General features: G+C 43.3%; 2 protein-coding genes across 2 annotated transcripts in view; both read right to left on the bottom strand.

The window, feature by feature from the left end:
- Nucleotides 1–4,530, bottom strand: part of LOC115355649 (23 kDa integral membrane protein-like) — a 6,592-nt gene extending 2,062 nt beyond the window's left edge. Inside the window, exons 1-6 of the mRNA XM_030046505.1 lie at nt 4,471–4,530; nt 2,854–2,919; nt 1,799–1,921; nt 1,615–1,689; nt 1,412–1,507; nt 147–256 (exon numbers count right to left, since the gene is read on the bottom strand). Of these exons, the coding sequence (XP_029902365.1) occupies nt 147–256; nt 1,412–1,507; nt 1,615–1,689; nt 1,799–1,921; nt 2,854–2,919; nt 4,471–4,530 (530 nt within the window). The remainder of the gene's footprint in view (nt 1–146; nt 257–1,411; nt 1,508–1,614; nt 1,690–1,798; nt 1,922–2,853; nt 2,920–4,470) is intronic.
- A 2,071-nt stretch (nt 4,531–6,601) lies between these two features.
- LOC115355203 (tetraspanin-8-like) lies at nt 6,602–18,745 on the bottom strand. Its single transcript, XM_030045915.1, has 8 exons — nt 18,608–18,745; nt 11,565–11,627; nt 11,106–11,225; nt 10,376–10,450; nt 10,121–10,216; nt 9,914–10,036; nt 8,963–9,046; nt 6,602–7,670 (listed from the first exon to the last, which is right to left on the bottom strand). Exons 1-8 carry the CDS (start codon nt 18,662–18,664, stop codon nt 7,599–7,601), a joined length of 690 nt encoding a protein of 229 aa, XP_029901775.1. The 5' UTR covers nt 18,665–18,745; the 3' UTR covers nt 6,602–7,598.
- Between the last annotated feature and the right edge of the window lie 255 nt (nt 18,746–19,000).

Here is a 19,000-nt window from a genome sequence, read left to right as displayed (position 1 = left end):
TGAGAGGGAAATTTACTGTTCACACATTTTGACATTTTAATACAGAGTGAATTTAGTCTGAATGAGTGAAAGACAAATGAAACATGTTTATAGATGAGTGGATGAATGGATGGGTGGATGAGTGAATGAATGATGGACTGACTCACTCTGTCTGACACTCAGAGAGGGGGGGGCAGGGGGAAGGAGGGGGGCAGAGACAGGAAACAGGAATTTGGTCCTCCCAGTCCGAAAAACTCCTCAGACCACAGCAGGCGTCCTGACAGACAGACAGGTGGAGAGAGAGAGACAGGTGGAGAGAGAGACAGACATTTGGAGAGAGAGACAGGTGGAGAGAGAGACAGACAGGTGAAGAGAGAGAGACACAGGTGGAGAGAGAGACAGGTGGAGAGTCAGACATTTGGAGAGAGAGACAGACAGGTGAAGAGAGAGAGACAGGTGGAGAGTCAGACAGACAGGTGGAGAGAGAGACAGTGGAGAGAGAGAGAGAGAGACAGACAGACTGACAGAGAGACAGAGAGAGAGACAGTTAAGCCTCTTTAAAGTGTACTGTACTCCTCTCTCTGCTGCCCCCTGGTGGGCTGAGGTGGAACAGGTGAGTGTGTCGCTCCCATCATCTGGCAGATTAACAGATGAAATAAAGCCATAAAAGAATTTAAAAAATAAATCAAAATGCAGCCGTGTGAAAGTCCCTGTGTCTGTGGATCAAACTGCTGCTGAGGAGAGGCTGCAGGACTCTCAGCTCACCTTTCTAACCCGACTGCACCTGGAAGTATTTTTTACATAATTTATGCTAATGAGGAGAGGTCACATGACTGCAGCGTGGTAATGAGAGCGGAGCAAAAGAGAATAGAACATACGTAATATTTAATGACATGAGCACAGAGTCAGAACCAAACCCACCGACAACAACCGGATGAATAAACAGAGATAAAAGAGAGAAAGAGAGAAACAGACAGGTGGGAAGAGAGAGACAGGTGGAGAGTCAGACAGACATTTGGAGAGAGAGACAGGTGGATGGAGTTCTGGACGTCACCAACATGGATTCAGACTCTCAGATCACCTTTCCAGGTTCACGAGAAGCTAAATTACAGCCATTTCCAGATTTTGGTGATTAATTAGGTCATTATGCTGATTAGTCAAATTACCCAGCATGCACCTTTCAGCAGCCAGGCTGAGTCTGTAGACGGCGTTTTAACCCCGAACGTTCTGAGGAAACACTGTCACTGTTTAAGATTCTACAACCACAAGACCCGAGGAACGACAGACCCCCCCCCCGGGACAGAGAACATCCTGGTAACATGGTTCTGTGCTGCTGGTCACCGGCAGATACCGAAGCACAAAGAACCACAGAAGAAGAACATCTACTGTTATTGATCTGCTGCCCAATCAGCTGATCAGAGGCAGTGATTACCGAGGCCTGGAGGTTCTTGAGATCCGTCTGGAACTCGGGTTCTGCTCTGAAGAGCGGCGTGGCGTTCACAAAGACCTGCTCCACATGACTGTCCATCTGCAGGACAGGACAGAACACGAGCACCGAGTCAGCACCAAGCCAAACGCCAAGAGCCGCATGAATAAACAGAGATAAAAGAGAGAAAGTGCTGAGTCATGATTCACCTGAGCCTGAAGATGAATCAGCGGCGAGGCGACGACCATCAGAGCCACGAACTCCAGAAACGTCAGAGCAGAGAACTGAGGACCAGAGCACAGTCAGCACCACGAGCGTGTGTGTGTGTGTCTCTCAGTGTGTGTGTGTGTGTGTGTCAGTGTGTGTGTGTGTGTGTGTGTGTGTGTGTCTCACCACCAGCAGCAGAGGTTTGATGTCGGTGGTGGCGGCGCAGATCCCCAGAACAGACAGAACCACGGTGATGGGACCAAACACCCTGAGCACCAGCAAGCCATGACTCCTGCTCCACTGGTCCAGCTGACACACACACACACACACACACACACACACACACACACAGACACAGACACACACACAGACACACACACACACACACACACATTTTCAGTTTTATTTTTACTTTATAACTCGAATGCTCTACCCAGTAATCACAACTAGCACTTTTGGGGCAGAAGGTCAGGTTCCTCTGGTGTTCTTAGTGACTTGTGGCTCCGCCCCCTGTCTGTGATTGGTCCTGCCTGACTCCGCCCCCTGTCTGTGATTGGTTTAGCAGCTGGAACAGGAACACAGAACGTCTGAAACACAAAGAGCTGAACAACCAAAAAAAAACCTTTTATCACGTGGAATGGTTCTTGCTGTTTTGGGAAAGATGTTCTCCATATTAAACGTGACCTGGCAGACCAGACAGGTGTACAGGTGGACTGCTGTGTTTCCAGCGTCAAACTGGCTCTCAGCAGCGACCTGCGCCCCCTGCTGGCATGGAGTGGCATTAAAGAAAACCGAGCTTTAGAGCACCGTGTTCCAGGACGAGTTCCACCAGGATGTTCTCTCATTTTACATTTTTTTAAGATTACTGACTAACTTTACCGCCTACAGGTTGACCAAGCCCCGCCCCTCAGCTCCAAGCCCCACCCCTTGGCCCGGGGGGTGGAGCCAAGCAGCGGCAGGTGTGTTTTTCTTTCCCTTCTATCGTTTTATCAACATCAAATTATTGGCCGTTCGTCATCGAGCATGTAGAACAGAAAATCATACCGTGTGTGTGTGTGTGTGTGTGTGTGTGTGCCAGTAAAGGGTTTCCATGGCGACAGTGATGCGGTTTCTCCGGCGGAAATCCACCTGTGCTAACCGGCTTCCTGTTAATCCCTTTAACCCGATGAGGGAAACAAGCTTTCTGTTTCCATGGCAACTCACAGGTCAGAGAGTAATCTGATTACTGAGGTGACTCTCACCTCGGCGAGCTGCCTGCCGCCGTAGCCCAAAGAGAAGCCGACGCCCATCATGACCACGCCGAACACCTGCAGCCAAACGGAGGAGAGCAACGATCAATACACCTTTATCATCATCATCATCATCATCATTATTGTTGTTGTTGTTGTTGTTTGTCGTTTGTTGTTTTGCTCTCTTTAAAGTTTGATCCTTTGAAACTCGAGCAAATTCTCTTGACCCAAAAAAGAAAACAACAAGACGCTAGCAGAAACCTGCAAGAAAATATGAAACTTAACAATCAGTAAACAAAAAGTTAAAATTAAAAAAAAAAAAAAAAAAAAAAAAAAAATAGCACACAAGGGAATATACAGAAATTTATTAAAAAAAAAAAAAAAAAAAAAAGGTTACCGGGAAAATTGCACTAAATGAGTTTAAAAATTGTGATAAAATTGCATTTGTAACTATGATAATTATATATTTAAAATAAAATTACAATAAGAAAATGCCATAAAGTTAGCATAAAATTATCCCCGAAGTGTGTAAAAACAAACAAACAAAAAAATTAATTAACATAAAAATTATAGAACATAACAAACAAACAAATAAATGACTGAATAAATAAACACATAAATGAAAAGACATCTGCCTGAAACAGACCCTGACAGTTAAGTTTCACTGTTAAACTGCTGGCGTCTGTCACAGCGACTGATGACATCATCATCATCATAAACAACATCATCATCATCGTCATCGTCATCATCACACTCCCTGACTGTGTTGCAGGTGTGTGTGAACCAGCCATTTCCTTTCCTGACACCCTTCATTTCTTTTAGATAGATAGATACTTTATTCATCCCGAAGGAAATGAATGTAGTTTTCACATCTTAAAAGAAAATCTACCTTGGCCAATAAAGATGCTTAATTTAATTTAATTTAATTTAATTTAATTTAATTTAATTTTATTTTATTTTATTTGTGTAAAATATAGGGGGAAATAAAAACGAAAAAACAAACAATGAACAAAAAAGAGAAAAAGTGTAGTTTTTTTGTTCAAGACCAAAGTAAGACCAAAGTTTAAATTTAAATTTAAATTTTGGTCTTTGTTGTTAAATTTGAATATTACAAGAAAACCATATTCATAATTATTAGAATTAGATTTAAGTTAAATTCCGAGAAAAGTACAATAAAAGCAGCCCCTCACAATGTTTAGAAAACAAAAAAAACCACAATAATACTTTCACAACAACGCCGTAAACATGACCAGAATAAACAAACAGATTGTTTATTTCAAGAAGCGAATAAATTCATAAATAAAACAAAAAGTGAATTTTATTGTTCAGACGAAGTGAAATAAAGTCGCACCACCGCTGCAGCAGCCAGCCAGCAGGGCGGCGCCACTGATGGCTGCAATGTTTGCTAACGTTAGCTTTAGCCACTTTCATTAGCCTTCATTAGTTTTAGCTGCTAGCTTTGGTTAGCATTTGTTAGCATTTGTTAGCTTTCCACTGATAACGTCCAATCAGAGGAGAGATAACAGTCCAGCCAGGTGTGTATGAGAACTTTAAGATGCACTTTCACACACACACACAGACATACACACACACACACACACACACACACACACACACACACACACTCACCAGCAGCAGCACGGTGATGCTGATGGACAGACCGCGTATGTAGCTCCTGCATTTCGCCATGACCCAGCACCCTCCGGACACGGGACGTCCCGGGACAGAAACCAGCAGAGAGTAGAGACAGAGTAGAGCAGGGCTGTGTTGTGGAGTCTGTGTGAGTGTGTGTGTGTGTGTGTGTGTGTGTGTGTGTGTGTCCTGTGGCAGCCTCACTGACCAAACGTGATTTACGTTGTTTAAAGATGATCTCAGAGAGTTTGGTTCTGCAGACGTGGAACATGACCAAGTTAGGAAGATCGGCTGCTCCGACATACCAGAGAGCAGAGCGCGGTGTGTGTGTGTGTGTGTGTGTGAGAGAGAGAGAGAGAGAGAGAGAGAGGGAGAGGGAGAGGAGGGAGGGTCGGTGATGGATGGGCTGTTGTAATATTCCAAGCAAAAAACTTGAAACAGAAAAACTGAAAAACTTTAATCTGTGAATTTACAGAGAAAAAACTTTTTTCCTTCAAAAAAAAAAAACAAAAAAAAACTCACACACACACACACACACACACACACACACCTGGAGATCTACATCTGCATCTACCATCTATACAGACTGATATACTGAGATACTGATACGTGTGTGTGTGTGTGTGTGTGTGTGTGTGTGTGTACAGATTTTATTGTTTTGGTTTGATAAAAGTGAAAAAAAAAAAGAAATTTCATAATAAAAGCCACCAAATTAATAAATAAATTAGTGAATAAAGATTTAAATAATAATACTAATAACGGAGCCCAATATGAAATAGAACAGCAACAGGGCAGACAAGTCAGAGAGAACGATGTGAGAACAGAACAGAGAACAGAGGAGAACAGAACAGAGAACAGAACAGAACAGAGAACAGAACAGAGAACAGAACAGAACAGAGAACAGAACAGAACAGAACAGAACAGAGAACAGAACAGAACAGAGAACAGAACAGAGAACAGAACAGAGGAGAACAGAACAGAGGAGAACAGAACAGAACAGACAGGAATGCAGTCTGGTCTGCTCGTTCGTCTATAAACATCGGTGCTATAATTAACCTCAGCTCTGTCGACTGTAAACACTTGAAACACACACACACACACACACACACACACACACAGTATCTGCTGCAGCCAGGTTCTATACAGTTATTATTGTTGTTGTTGTTGTTGTTGTTGTTGTGCTGAGTCTGTCTGGCCCGCCCCCCTCACCTCACCTGCCCTGCTGGTGTCGCTGTTCCCCTCGACCCGCACAGCAGCTGTTCCTGTCGGGTTCCTGCGGGTTCCTGCGGGTCAGAACCTGCAGACCTTCAGGCCTCACAGTGGTGCCATGTCACCACCAGGTGGCGCTTTTTCTCACAAATTATTATTTTTTTTATTATACACTACTCACAGAAAGTTAGGGATATTCGGCTTCCGGGTGAAATTTCAGGATGAACCTAAAATGCATTATAACCTTTCCAGGTGAACTTAATGTGACCTTCTGTAAACTTTTGAATGCACATGTCCAACTGTTCAGTGTTTCAGTACTTTTTGCACAAGTTGCTGTTCTCTAACAAGGAGTTTAACGGCAAAATTCACATCAAGTGTTTGATGCTCCAGCTCATCGAGGTCGTATCATTAGGGAACGGCTGCTGGAGACTGGGGTACCTCAGATGGAGTGGCCTGCACTTTCTCCAGACCTGAATCCCATAGAAAACCTATGGGATCAGCTGAGTGGCCGTGTAGAGGCTCGGAGCTCTGTACCCCAGAACCTCAATGTCCTGAGGGCCGCCCTTCAAGAAGAGTGGGATGCCATGCCTCAGCAGACAATAACTCGACTTGTGAACAGCATGAGACGTCGCTGTCAAGCTGTAATTGATGCTCAAGGGCACATGACAAGTTATTGACACTGACATTCTTTGTTGTGGTATATCCACCACTGTTGTTGGCTTTTGTTTCAATAAATTGTTTAAGATGAGGAAATCACCAGTGTATGCTTCTACTTAAATGCCCTACTTTCATGATATAATATCACTGTAGCGTGAACTTTTTACATTTTCCATAAATTTCACCCAAAAGCCAAATATCCCTAACTTTTTGTGAGTAGTGTAATTATTAAGACAAAGAAGTGAGTCCAGACGGCCAGAGGGTTCCTGGGTCATTTATTTTATTTGGGCAGCAGAAACATCATGAGGTAAACATCATGAGGTGGATTAACAACAAACAAATAAACAAACAATCACACAAACAGAGAGGCAGGCACAGACCAGAGGAACAGAAACTAAACAAGACAGAAAAATCAGCCGTGAAAAAGACACAGGAATCCATTTGAACACATGAGACGCAGATCCTTCCCAACGAGTGCAAAGAAACCAGAGGACAACAACAACAACAACAACAACAACAACAACAGCAACACTTCCATGGCCGTTTGTTCATCAGACTAAAATAAAACGTAGAAGAACAAAATCAAATCCAGTTCCCCAGAGAACGGCGGCGGCCACGAGCCTCACGGCGGCGGCACGCCTCAGAAAAAAACACATTTTAAAAAACATTCTTAGTATTTTTTAAAAGGAAGCAGACTCAGTATATCTTTAAATGCATTTTTTATCAATCTAATAATTTTTATTTTTTCTCTATTTATGACTGACTTTCTTACTTTTGACCTCTTTATTTTATTTTATTTTATTTTATTTTATTTTTTCCCTTCTGGACGACAGGACTCTGCTCATCCCAGTGATAAAAAAAAATTGCCAAAGTTATGATATTTTCAGGTTTTTTGCAGAGAAATAAAGGGAATGAGCCAAAACTGTACAGCAGCAGTGGAGCCCTTTAAAGGGACATTTCACCCATAATGCATCATTTCGATCAGAGGCCTTCAACCTCCGAGTTTTACCCACAATCCTTCATGGTAAACCGGTTTCCCAGAAACATAAAAAAGGCTCTGAATGCTGTTAGGATTTATTTAAACAGATGTTTTGCTGTTTTTAAAATCCTAAAATCACAGACCCACTGGATCAGAGCCGGCCGGCGGGTCTGGGGTTTACCACAAAGGAAAGTGATGCATTCTGGGTGAAGTGTTCCTGTAAGGTCTGGCTTCAGGCTGGAGCGGCACGAGGAGGCGGCGGGGCGGCGGGCGGCGGGCCTCAGGCGGTGGTCGGCCCCTCCTTCTTGCCGATCTGACAGTAGAGCGTCATGGCGAAGGCCATGCCGAAGATCTGCAGAGAGACAAGACGCCGTCAGGAAGTCAACGCACATCCACCATACACCTTCTGAGACCATGAACTCACAAATTTACGAAAATAAAAAAAAATGTTTCTTTCTCCTCCTCCTTTGGCTCTGAAGGCTCCACCTGTGCTGCCCCCTGCTGGCCGTGTCTCAGGCCTGCAGCTGATTGATCCCCTCAGCAGATTCTACTCTGACATGGGATTCAGGAACAAGGAGATCCTGCTGATCTGAGCCCAGAATCAGCAGATTGTTTTCTTCTGAATCGGCCCAAGTCACAGCAACGTCTCTTCAGAGTCCAGATGCTGAGGAGGAGGTTGGGGTTCTGGACTCAGACCAGCAGGATTTCCTTCAGACTGGATCCCAACAGGAGGAGGACAAACTAGTCTTACCAGGCTTTTTTTCTCATAAATTTGTGATTTTTTTTTTTTTCACATAAATTTACCGACTTTTTTGACAAAATCCCCTTTTCCTTTCCACGACTTCCCCAGACTGAGACCAGATGTTGGACACCATCTCCACTTGTGGACGTCCACTGGTTCAGTTCTTATGGGTAGCATCTCCTGTTAGCTTAGCATGAAGACTTGAAGTCTATGGGAGTCGTTAGCCTGGCTCTCTGAAGCCGTGTGTGTGAAGGCGGATCTGAAATACATGACTTGGAATTTTATCATTATAATGAATTATGAATTGAATTATGGTCATGATTATTACTATTGTCATTTCTATCTTTATGTTATTAATTGCCCCGATGAGGAGTAGTGCTCCTAATGTCGTGGCACTTGTGCGGTGACAGTACAGGCTTTTCATAATATTAGCCAGTTAGCATTAGCTTCATGTTTTAGAAGCAGGTGTTTTGTTTCATTCACCTGAGTGTGTTTACTGTTACTGTCACCATGACAACAAAGCTCCCGCCGCTGAACCTCGACCTCACGCTGACCTGAACCGAGAGCCACAGGATCGCTGTGTGAATCAGACAGCTTCATGGAGCCAGGCTAACAACTCCCATAGACTTCAATTCTTTATGCTAAGCTAACAGGAAATGCTACCCAGAGAAAGTGTGCGGAAGTGTGCGGGGAAGTCGGGGAAAGGAAAAAAAAAACAAAACATCGTGAAACTCCTTTAACAGCAGGAGCCTGGTCAGGAGTTTGTGGTGGTGTTTCGCCAGACTCCCCCTCCGCTCTGCTGTCATGGTAACAGGCAGCGCCGGATGGACCGTGAACGAGTCTTGTTCTCTACAGGAAGATTAGCTGAGCCAGAAGGGAGGAGAGAGAGAGGGATGACTGACCAGCAGGATGGCGATGGCGAAGGCGATTCCCAGCACCACGTTCATGTACTTCTCGATCAGCGAGATGATGTGTGTGGCACAAGGCTGCAGGAACCGTGGAAGAACATAACATTAATATTGGTAATATTAACAAGAGGCCTTCAGAGAAACAAGCAACATGGAGCGCAAACTGCTGCCTAATTATGTGTTTCCCAAAATAAGACTTTAGCACAAACCCAACACCAACATAGAGGGTTATGACAATATAAAAAGTCCTGGTCTGCACTCACTTTTTGAAGAAATTCAACCTCTCTTTTCTGGTTATTGACCTATTTGAATCAGAAAGTAGATCCGGCCGGCAGCATGTGCATTGTAACCTTGCACCAGGAAGAAACACGTGTCTTCAAAAATCATTTTATTTGCAAAAATGGTTACCGGGTCTTGCTGTTGTTTCATATTGTCATCATCTTCTGTGCTGGTGTTGGTTTATGTGCAAGGTTATGATGTGGAGGTTTACATCATTTGTTACCTGCCGGATCTACTTTCCTATTCAAACAGGTAAATAACAAGAAAGAGACATTTAATTTCCTCTGAAAAAATGGGAACCAGGACTTGTTGTTTTGTGTGTTGTCATAATCCTGTGTGGTGGTGTCGTTTCCTCCTGGCGTAAGGTTACGAGGTGGACATTTCCTGCAGATGCTACTTGCCGGATCTACTTTCCGATTCAAATAGGAAAATAACAGGAAAAGAGATGTTTAAATTCTTTAAAAAATGGGAACGAGGACTTGTGGCAGTTTGTATGGTGATATTCTTCTTTGTTGGTTTTGGTTTCTGTGCTGAAAGTGTTATTTTGGGAGCTGTTTTGCTGTGCTCAATAGTGAATGAATGAAATTAGATGTTACACTTCTGCACACACTACTGATTATAATGAACACACACACACACACACACACACACACACAGGAAGCTCACCGTCTTGTAGACCTGGCGGCTGCCGGAAGTCATGCAGGCCTCGCTGGTGTCTTTACAGTCGCAGGAGGACGGGACGCTGCTGCCCCAGTCCGACGGTCCGTTCAGCAGGCCACAGCACTTCAGCTGCACACACAACACACACCTGTCACATCAACACTCACACTGTCTGAACATGGTGTGTGTGTGAGTGTGTGTGTGTGTGTTTACCTCCTCCTCCAGTTTCTGCAGGTCCGTCTGAACATCAGCAGGCTGGGAGTTCAGGGGCAGCAGTTTGCCCAGGTGCTCATCCACCAGTTCCTTAGCCTGCAAACACACACACACGCACACACGCACACACACACACACACACACACACACACACACACACACACACACACACACACACACACACACATCTTGTTTGTCTTTACAAACTTACTTCAGTCAGAAGTCACATGACGGCGGCGTCTCCTGCTGTTTTACCTTGTTCTGGTCCACGGCTCCCAGGATGCCGGCTGCCAGCAGGAGGATGAAGATGAGGAGGAGGCTGATGAAGAACTGGAGCAGAGGACGAACAACAACAACGTTGATGATTTCATTCAAAAAGGGAAAAGTCAAAAAGCAAAAGCCGACTCTTCTTATTTGTTTGTGTTGCTGTGAGTTAAAGACACACCGCTTGTATTCTCTGCTCAGTGCTGACCTCTAGTGTTCAAACCCCATCACTATCTGGCAGCACGGCTCACTATCTGGCAGCATGGCTCACTATCTGGCAGCACGCTTCACTATCTGGCAGCACAGCTCACTATCTGGCAGCACAGCTCACTATTTGGCAATATGACACACTATCTGGCAATACGACAGACTATCTAGCAATGCACCACTATCTGGCAATATAGCACACTATCTTGCAGTATAACACAATGTGGCAAAGGAACCCACTATCTGGCAATATGGCTCACTATCTGGCAGTGAGCAACATTGACAGATAGTGTGCCACATTGACAAATAATGTAACACTCTTTGGCCATACAGCCTACTGCCAGATAGTGTGCCGTATGGCCAGATAGTGTTAGATTATCTGGCAATGAGGCACACTATCTGGCAGGTGGATTTCATCTTGTGGTTCTACATCATGACAGAACACAACAACTTTAATGAGCTCTGTGTGTGCATGTGTGTGTGTGTGTGTGTGTGTGTGTGTGTGCGCGCCCACCAGCAGCAGCATGCAGCGGTTCTCCTTGATGGCTCCACAGCAGCCCAGGAAGCCGAGCACCATGACGATGACGCCGATGGCGATCATCAGGTCGATCCCAGGAACCGCCTGGCTCGTGATCTGAGGAGGGCGGAGACACGGAGCGCAAACTTTACCAACAACTTGACTATAACAGCTAACCCTAACCCTAACTAACCCTAACCCTAACACTATCAAGCAAAAATAAGAGATCATTAAAATGAAAACAAAAATGGGTCTACTTCAACCCTTTAATGGTTTTCTGGAGCGGTACATTTTTTCTAAAAGGAACTGAAAAGTGAAATCATCACTGCACTGATGTCTTCATGTTAAAGGGATAGTTCACTTGTTTTGGAAAAAAAAAAAAAAAACAAAACAAAACAAAAAAAAAACATTATTTCTGTCATTATGTTGGACAGCAGGGGTGAACATGTTTCCTACCTTGTTTTCATCCTTGCTGACCTTCAGGTAGATGGAGACGCCAAGGATGATGCAGCCACTCACCTGCAGCGGAGAGAGAGAGAGAGAGAGAGAGAGAGAGAGAGAGAGGGGAGAGAGGTTTAAAATCAATTAATCAATAATTAATAAGAGGACGAGATCGAGACGCAGTGCCGCTGCAGCGAGAAAACCTTCACAAAGTCACGAATCAGAGTCATGTTGTACGTTTATGTGGAAAAAAACTTAAAAACTCTAAGATTATAAAAACTTCTGAAAAAAATTAAGAAATGCTCTGAGATTAGAGTTGTAAATTTATGAGAAAAAGAAAATTCTGAGATTATGAAGTCAGCTTTTTCCCCACACATTTGTGAATTTCTTTTCACAAATTTATGACTTTAATCTCAGAGGATTTTTTCAATCTCAGAATTTACTTTTTTTTTTTTTTTTCTCTTCCTTCAGGTAATACGCCATCATTAGAAGCAGCATGCCTAGGGAAAAAAAGCGCCGATCAGCTCATCATCGCTTGTTCAGACTCTGCTGCCCCCTGGTGGAGAAAACCTGCAACTGCAGCTCCCAGACATGACACACACTTTCCTTTTCTTTTTCTTAAGTAGTTGATTTTATATTTTTACGGTGAAAGAAATGAAAAAAATGACAGAAGCCATGTTTGATAAGGACCTACTTTTCAGTTATCAGATGTTTTTCTCAAGAAATAATAATAAAGGCTTGAGATCTCATCAATTTAAAAATAATAATTAAAAAAACAAGTGTACACTTCAAATTAAGAGCTACGATTTTCAAGACCAACAAACAAAATTAATGATAACATAATAAAATATATAAAAGGAAAAGATCTTTATTTTCAGCATTTTGACTGATGGTCTGGAAAAAAGTGGTAATAATAAATAAAATGAATAAATAAAAAATACTAAAATAAAAAATTGTTTTGTAATTCATCACACCTATCCTAAAACGAGGACTTTGTTTTTCCATCTGTAGTGATTGTTGTCCAAAATCAAGTCCAAACTCTCGTTACCATGGAGATGGGATGTGACCCACAGATTTAATAAAACAAAATGTAAATGATAATAATAATAATAATAATAATAATAATAATATGAAAATAATAACAGAGAAAATTTGAAAAAGAAATTGGGGAAAAAAACAGAAAACTGTCTATATATATTATCCTATATATTTTTTCAAATTTTTCTAGTTTTTTTCCCGTTTATTTATTTATTTTGATCAGAGTGCGGCAGCGGGCAAACAGCTACCTGGAAATGTGAGTCAGATCTATAATTCATAAAGCAGACAATTAGCTGCCAAACAACAAGATGAATCTTTCATCAGGACGTGCAGCACAGGCGATCAGGGATCAATTGACCCTTCGACAGCTGATCAGACTCCCAGGACCCGCAGGAAGACGGGACACGTGCAGTCTGATCAGAGATGATCCATAAAAAATAATTAGCGGGACAATTATAAAAAAAAGGAGAAAAGGAATAAAGAAAAAGAAAAACAGGGTCACTCTCTTTCCTGCCAAGATCCTCGTCCCCTTTTTCTATGTTTGTTGTGAAATGTTTTTGAAAGAAATCAAATGAATCAGTGCAGATTTTAAGGTTAACAGCACACACACACACACACACACACACACACACGCACGCGCACCCCCCCACACACACACACACGCACACGCACATGCACACACCCACACCAAACCTGCAGAACAACATAGCACAGAACCTGTTTCCTCTGAAACACCCACACACACACACACACACACACACACACACACACACACACACAGAGTTTCTATGAGCTCTTAACAAAGGAGGAAGTGATGAATCAGAGAGAGAGAGAGAGAGAGAGAGAGACAGAGAGAGAGACACGGGCGTGACCTTCATTACAAAACTGATTTTGTTTCTTTAGTAGCAAAAAAAAAAAAAAAAAAACCACCATAAAAGTGTATTTTTAATTATTACAATTAAATATTTCAATTTAAATTATAAGAAAATTACCATAAAATGATCAGGGGTGGACTGTTCAGGACTGACACTCATTAGCCAACAAAACATTACCCTAAAGCTACATTTTTAATTCTTATAATTCCTGATTTTTCAAAAAAGTAAAAGTGCAAGAAAATGATCATAAAATTATCACAAAAAGACCCAACAGAATTTATTTCAAAAAGGACGGAAAAAAGAGAGAGAGGGAGAGAGAAATTTACTATGAGTGAGTAAATAAAACTTTTTTAAAAAGAAAAAATAAATATCTTAAAAAGTCCCTCCCTGATGTCGCTGGCGGCAGATCAGTTCACCACGACAGCAGGATACACACCCTGTTTCCATGCAGGCCACACACACACACACACACACACACACACACACTCCTGTTTGCTTAAGAAAGGTCAAACTTTTTTTTTTTTTTTTTTTTTTTTGACAAAGGCCTGTGCTGGGAAATGGTACTTCAAAATAAAAGCTGCTCTGGATACCTTTAAAATATTCATTCATTCATTCATTTACTGGCCTCTTTAATGAAAGCGGACCCACATTCCTGCGGTCCGTTTCTGTGGACCACGAGCCAGCAGTTGAGAACCACATCCCCTGTTGGAACGGCAGGGAGGCATCAGAGGACTCTTATTTTGAAGGAAATGTGATTGAGAAATGTTTCTCCTTGTTTGTTGAAGGCGAGTGTCTGATGTGCTGACTCACTGGAAATCTACGCTGGCACACCCCACACACACACACACACACGCACACACCCAGGCTCTGTGTGTGTGTGTGTGTGTGTGTGTGTGTAAACCAGTTGTAGAGGTATATTTGGATTCCTGAGTGTTGACTCAGACTCAGACTGCAGCAGCCTCCATGTGGCTGCCGGGCTCCACAGAGCGCGGCAGGCAGTCCACCTGCAGGGGGCGCCGCAGCAGGAAATGACAGCTGGGACAGTAAACGCAACATAAACACATAAAAACAGAAAACAGGGACGTGTGAGAGTATTTGGAGGATGAAGACGTAACGGGCCGGGTCGGGAGCTACGAGGCGGGACGGTGCCACGGCTCTGGAGTTTGGACTAACTAGTGTGTTTTTATGTTTTATATTTGTTATTTTATTGTTGTATTTTATTTATACTGATATGCACTTTATTTTATTTTATTATTTTTTATTTTATTCTATTTTATTTTATTTTATTCTATTTTATCTTATTTTATTGTAAAGCACTTTGTGATTTTTATCTGTGAAAGGTGCTCTATAAATAAACATTACTTACTTACTTACTTACTTTTGTTGAACTTTGTCTTTTGATTTTTCCCCTGGGCTTTATTTTGGGGTCTTTGTGGACTCGAGCCAGGTGAACCGGCTTTGTTGCCATGGTAACGTACGCTGCGAACCTCACCTGCTGTGGATGGGGTTATGTTCAGAGGTTCGGTTTAAAATCAGCTTTTTTCCTGTTTGCCTCGTCTGCTGAGCCTTTAATCGGACCCTGAACAGGCGGATGTTTTGATGCTTGGTTCTTATTGGCTGCCAGCTCGTCTGATGCTGCGGCTCCACATCGCATAAATCATGAAGGTCTATCACACACAGGCCTGACATGATATAACAATAAAGTGAAAGTAAAGTAAAGTAAATGATATGAGCTCCAGTGATTTCCATGGATCCTTGTTAGAGGACAGCGTGAGGCCTCCAGCTCTGCACTTTAGAGTTTAGTCACAGAAATGAACAGGAGGAGAGCAGTTGATATTTGTGACCTCAGGAATAATTTTTTGTTCAGGATGACCGTCTGTTCCGCCTGCACGCGGCAGCACAAGAGTCACGTGACCAAAAAGGGCTTTTAATGTGAAGGCGCTCAGAGTTCAGAGCTGAGAGTGGCCGTCCTGACAGCAGCGAGCTCTGCCTGGAGCCGGACCGGCCCCGGGGCAGGGGAACCAACACCAAACACAGTTCTCCACGTTCTCCACGTTCTCCACGTTCTCCACGTTCTCCACGTTCTCCACATTCTCCAGGTTCTCCACGTTCTCCATGTTCTCCACGTTCTCCATGTTCTCCACGTTCTCCTGCATGTGTGGCAGCAGCTGACAGAACCAAACAGCATCACCTCCTCTTGTTGTTTAAGCTCCAGCTGCATGAATAATAGAAGCTGCGGCCAGAGAGCGTCTGAACACGAAGCACTTCCTGCCCGACCGATGCTCTGAAACGAGCCGTCCACCAATTATCAGCCAGGCAGATTATCGGAGCCCATATGCAGCGTTTTGCAGATTATCATCTGCCTTTTATTTTGCCGATCACTGATCAAAAATTTATTTCTTAATTAAAAAGTGCACTACTTTGGCTCCGCTGCAGCTGTGTGTCTTCCTCTGGTCTGTTTCCACTCAACACTCTGTCTCACCTGATGTCCCGCCCACAACGCCATCTGATTGGCTGGACGTCACACAGGTAACAGCCAACCAACAGTCAGGCCTCAGCGCACCGAACCCGAGCCTCAAGCCTCAAACTGGAAACGCCTCAGGCTCCCAGTCACACCACTGGAAACGCCCCAGTAATCAGCTCTGCAGCAACAACATCAGCCTGCAGTGTTGACTGTAAACACTGAGCGTTAATGTGTGTGTGTACGAGGCAACAGCTCATGTCTCTGTAAATAACACTGGGGTCAGCTGACAGGGACGTATTCAAGCTCCTCATCTGGATGAGACGGCGTCTCCGCGTCTCACCTGTCACATTAGAGGACAATAATGTCACGTCTTTACAGCCAATTTGAACTGGTTAGTGAACGTCCATGAAGACATCTTCTGCTTCATTATTTATCCAGATGACTGGAAAAAAACGAAAGGCTATGATGTTATTTCTTGCATTTAGCTAGCATACAAGAGCCGGTCATAATCCCAGTCTCAGTCCATAATCCCAGTCTCAGTCCATAATCCCAGTCTCAGTCCGTGTCTGTCATGAGGGAAACTGCTGTAATAAACTGTATGTGAGGCCTCTGATAATCCAAGAGGTGGAACAAACGAGGACAAGTACCATCCTGACTGGTGAACTTGAGGTACTTGACTAGTACTTAATAAATACTTGTAACATTACTCTGCATCCCCGTATCAACATCATGTGCTGATATGGTTAAGCTTTTCAGCCGCAGAAAATCAATTAAAATGAGCTCCATCTCTACCAGCTACAACATTTCAGTGATGACCACATGAATGCGTCAGTAAAACCTCAGGGAGCTGTTTTTATTTATTCATTTTTATTTAAATTTTCACTTAACTTCAAAAAAAAAAAGCTGCTGAGACCTTCCTGTGTGTGGAGTTGAAATTTTGAGTTTTGATTAAACATTTGCTAAAACAAAGATTTACATTTTTACTGTAAAGGCATATTGCTTCCAAATATCAGTCATCAGCCCTGTCCGAAACCACCACACACACACACACACACACACACACACACACGGACAGGAAATGGACCGAGCGATTCCACTGAGCACTCAAAGCACTTTACACGCATTTACACACACACACACACACACACACACACACACACACACACACTGGGCTGCACTATGCAAGATGTCCATCAGGAGCGGTGGGTGGGGGGTGGGAGGGGAGGTCAGAGTTTTGCTCAACAGCACTTTGACGAACTGTCAGGAAGAGTCAGGAACTGAACCAGGAACCTTCCAGCTGACCAGTCTCCAAAGCCCCGCCCCCTAAAATGCAAGCCAATCACAGATGAGTAAATGCTGCCCTCAGACCAGCGATGCGTCTTCCTCCAGGGCCGTAAATAAAGCTCCTGGGCGCCGGGGAAGTGGTTTGACCCTTACAGTGTCTGGACGAAGGTCAGCTGAGGTCTGGCATCGCAATGACTGACAGTCAACATCTGACCAATCACAGCACAGAGCCAGGCTGCAGCACAGGTGAGGAGTGGAAGAAGAAGAAGAAGAAGACAAAGAAGATGAAGAAGAAGAAGAAGAAGAAGAAGAAGAAGATGAAGAAGAAGAAGAAGAAGAAGAAGAAGAAGGGTTTAGGTCAGGGGTCAGTATTAGGGTTAGGGTCAGGGGTCACGGGTCAGGATTAGCTTCACCTGTAGCCTCACCTGCACCTTCACATGATGATTGATTGGATTGGACTGTATTGATTTATTGCTTCTCATTTTCTTATCATGTGGTTGTAATTTTTTTTTTTTTTTTAATTATATGGTTGATTTTCTTGTCAGTTTTAACTAACTATTTTTTTTAAATGATTAATATTATTAGTTTTTGTATATATTTTGTGATTTGAATAAAGCTAATTTCTTGGATTTATTTATATATTGCCGCTTGTTTTCTTGTCATATACATGGATTTTTTTAAAACCACTTTTAAAAAAAAATCTTGTGTATTATTTTACTTTATTTTACTTCATTTTATTTATTTATTTATTTATTTATTTAGCACCTGCACGTACCTACTGAGTTGGGTTTTCCTTCCAATTTTCTGATCATTTTTGACTAATTTGTTGCTTATTTTCGGGGCTTTTCATGTCAAGTTTCTCAAGCCAGTGTTTTTTTTTTTTTTTTTTAAGGAATCCAGAGAGGTGTGGCTGTCTCAGGTTTCAAAGGGTTAAACCGTGCAGCTCGCCATGACGGACGACAACCGTGAGACAGGGCCCCTGGGGGCCGCGCCCGCCGAGGGCCGCGCCCGAGCCGCTCAGCCCGGGTCCCGCCTCTCCTCGCCGCCATTCAGGTTGAAACAACACGAAACATGAAGAAACACACGACTTCCAGCTAAAAACTGTCCAAACAATCTGTTCCACCTGAACACACACACACACACACACACACACACACACACACACACACACACACAGCTAACAGAAACTGGTTTACCATCACATTTACTCACTTGAGAAAAAAGGTAGAGAAATGTCTAAAATGAAAACTGGTGTTAAAATAAAATGGGAGACACACAGGGCAGTGACTTCACATTTACCCACACACACACACACACACACACATACACACACACACACACACACACACACACACACATACACACACGTAAAGTTAACAGTGAGATAATCGACTCACCCAGAAGAGGAAGTTGAAGAAGAAGAGCAGATATTTGATGCATCTGTTCACAGCCATGCTGGATTAGTTTTCTTCTTCTCTGGTTTTTCTGTCTTGCCGGTTTGGTGGCGACGGCTGAACTGAGAGCAGCAGAGCAGGGTGTGGAGAGAGAGAGAGAGAGAGAGAGAGAGACTACACTGCCTCCGGCTAGTAAACACAGAAGCCTGCTCTACCTGTTCCTCCTCCTCCTCCTCCTCCTTCTCCTCCTCCTCTTCCTCCTCCTCCTCCTCCTCCTCCTCCTCCTCAGCTCCCCCTGCTGGAGGCCATGACTCATCACACCCTTCAGGAACAATCCACACAACCACGTTATGAGATCAGAGCAAATTAAAAACAGCTTTTTAAAGTTTGCATACA

This window comes from Myripristis murdjan, chromosome 23 (genome assembly GCF_902150065.1).
Source record: "Myripristis murdjan chromosome 23, fMyrMur1.1, whole genome shotgun sequence".
In the NCBI taxonomy this organism is placed as follows: domain Eukaryota; kingdom Metazoa; phylum Chordata; class Actinopteri; order Holocentriformes; family Holocentridae; genus Myripristis; species Myripristis murdjan.
This window is presented reverse-complemented; position numbering and strand designations above follow the sequence as displayed.

Bases quoted from the DNA above. Each gene is read 5' to 3' on its own strand.
- LOC115355203 (XM_030045915.1), bottom strand. From the start codon at position 18,664: ATGGCTGTGAACAGATGCATCAAATATCTGCTCTTCTTCTTCAACTTC. The intron at 11,628-18,607 runs GTGAGTCGATTA...TCTCCGCTGCAG, and splicing joins TCTTCAACTTCCTCTTCTGG to GTGAGTGGCTGCATCATCCT. The intron at 11,226-11,564 runs GTAGGAAACATG...CGCCCTCCTCAG, and splicing joins TCAGCAAGGATGAAAACAAG to ATCACGAGCCAGGCGGTTCC.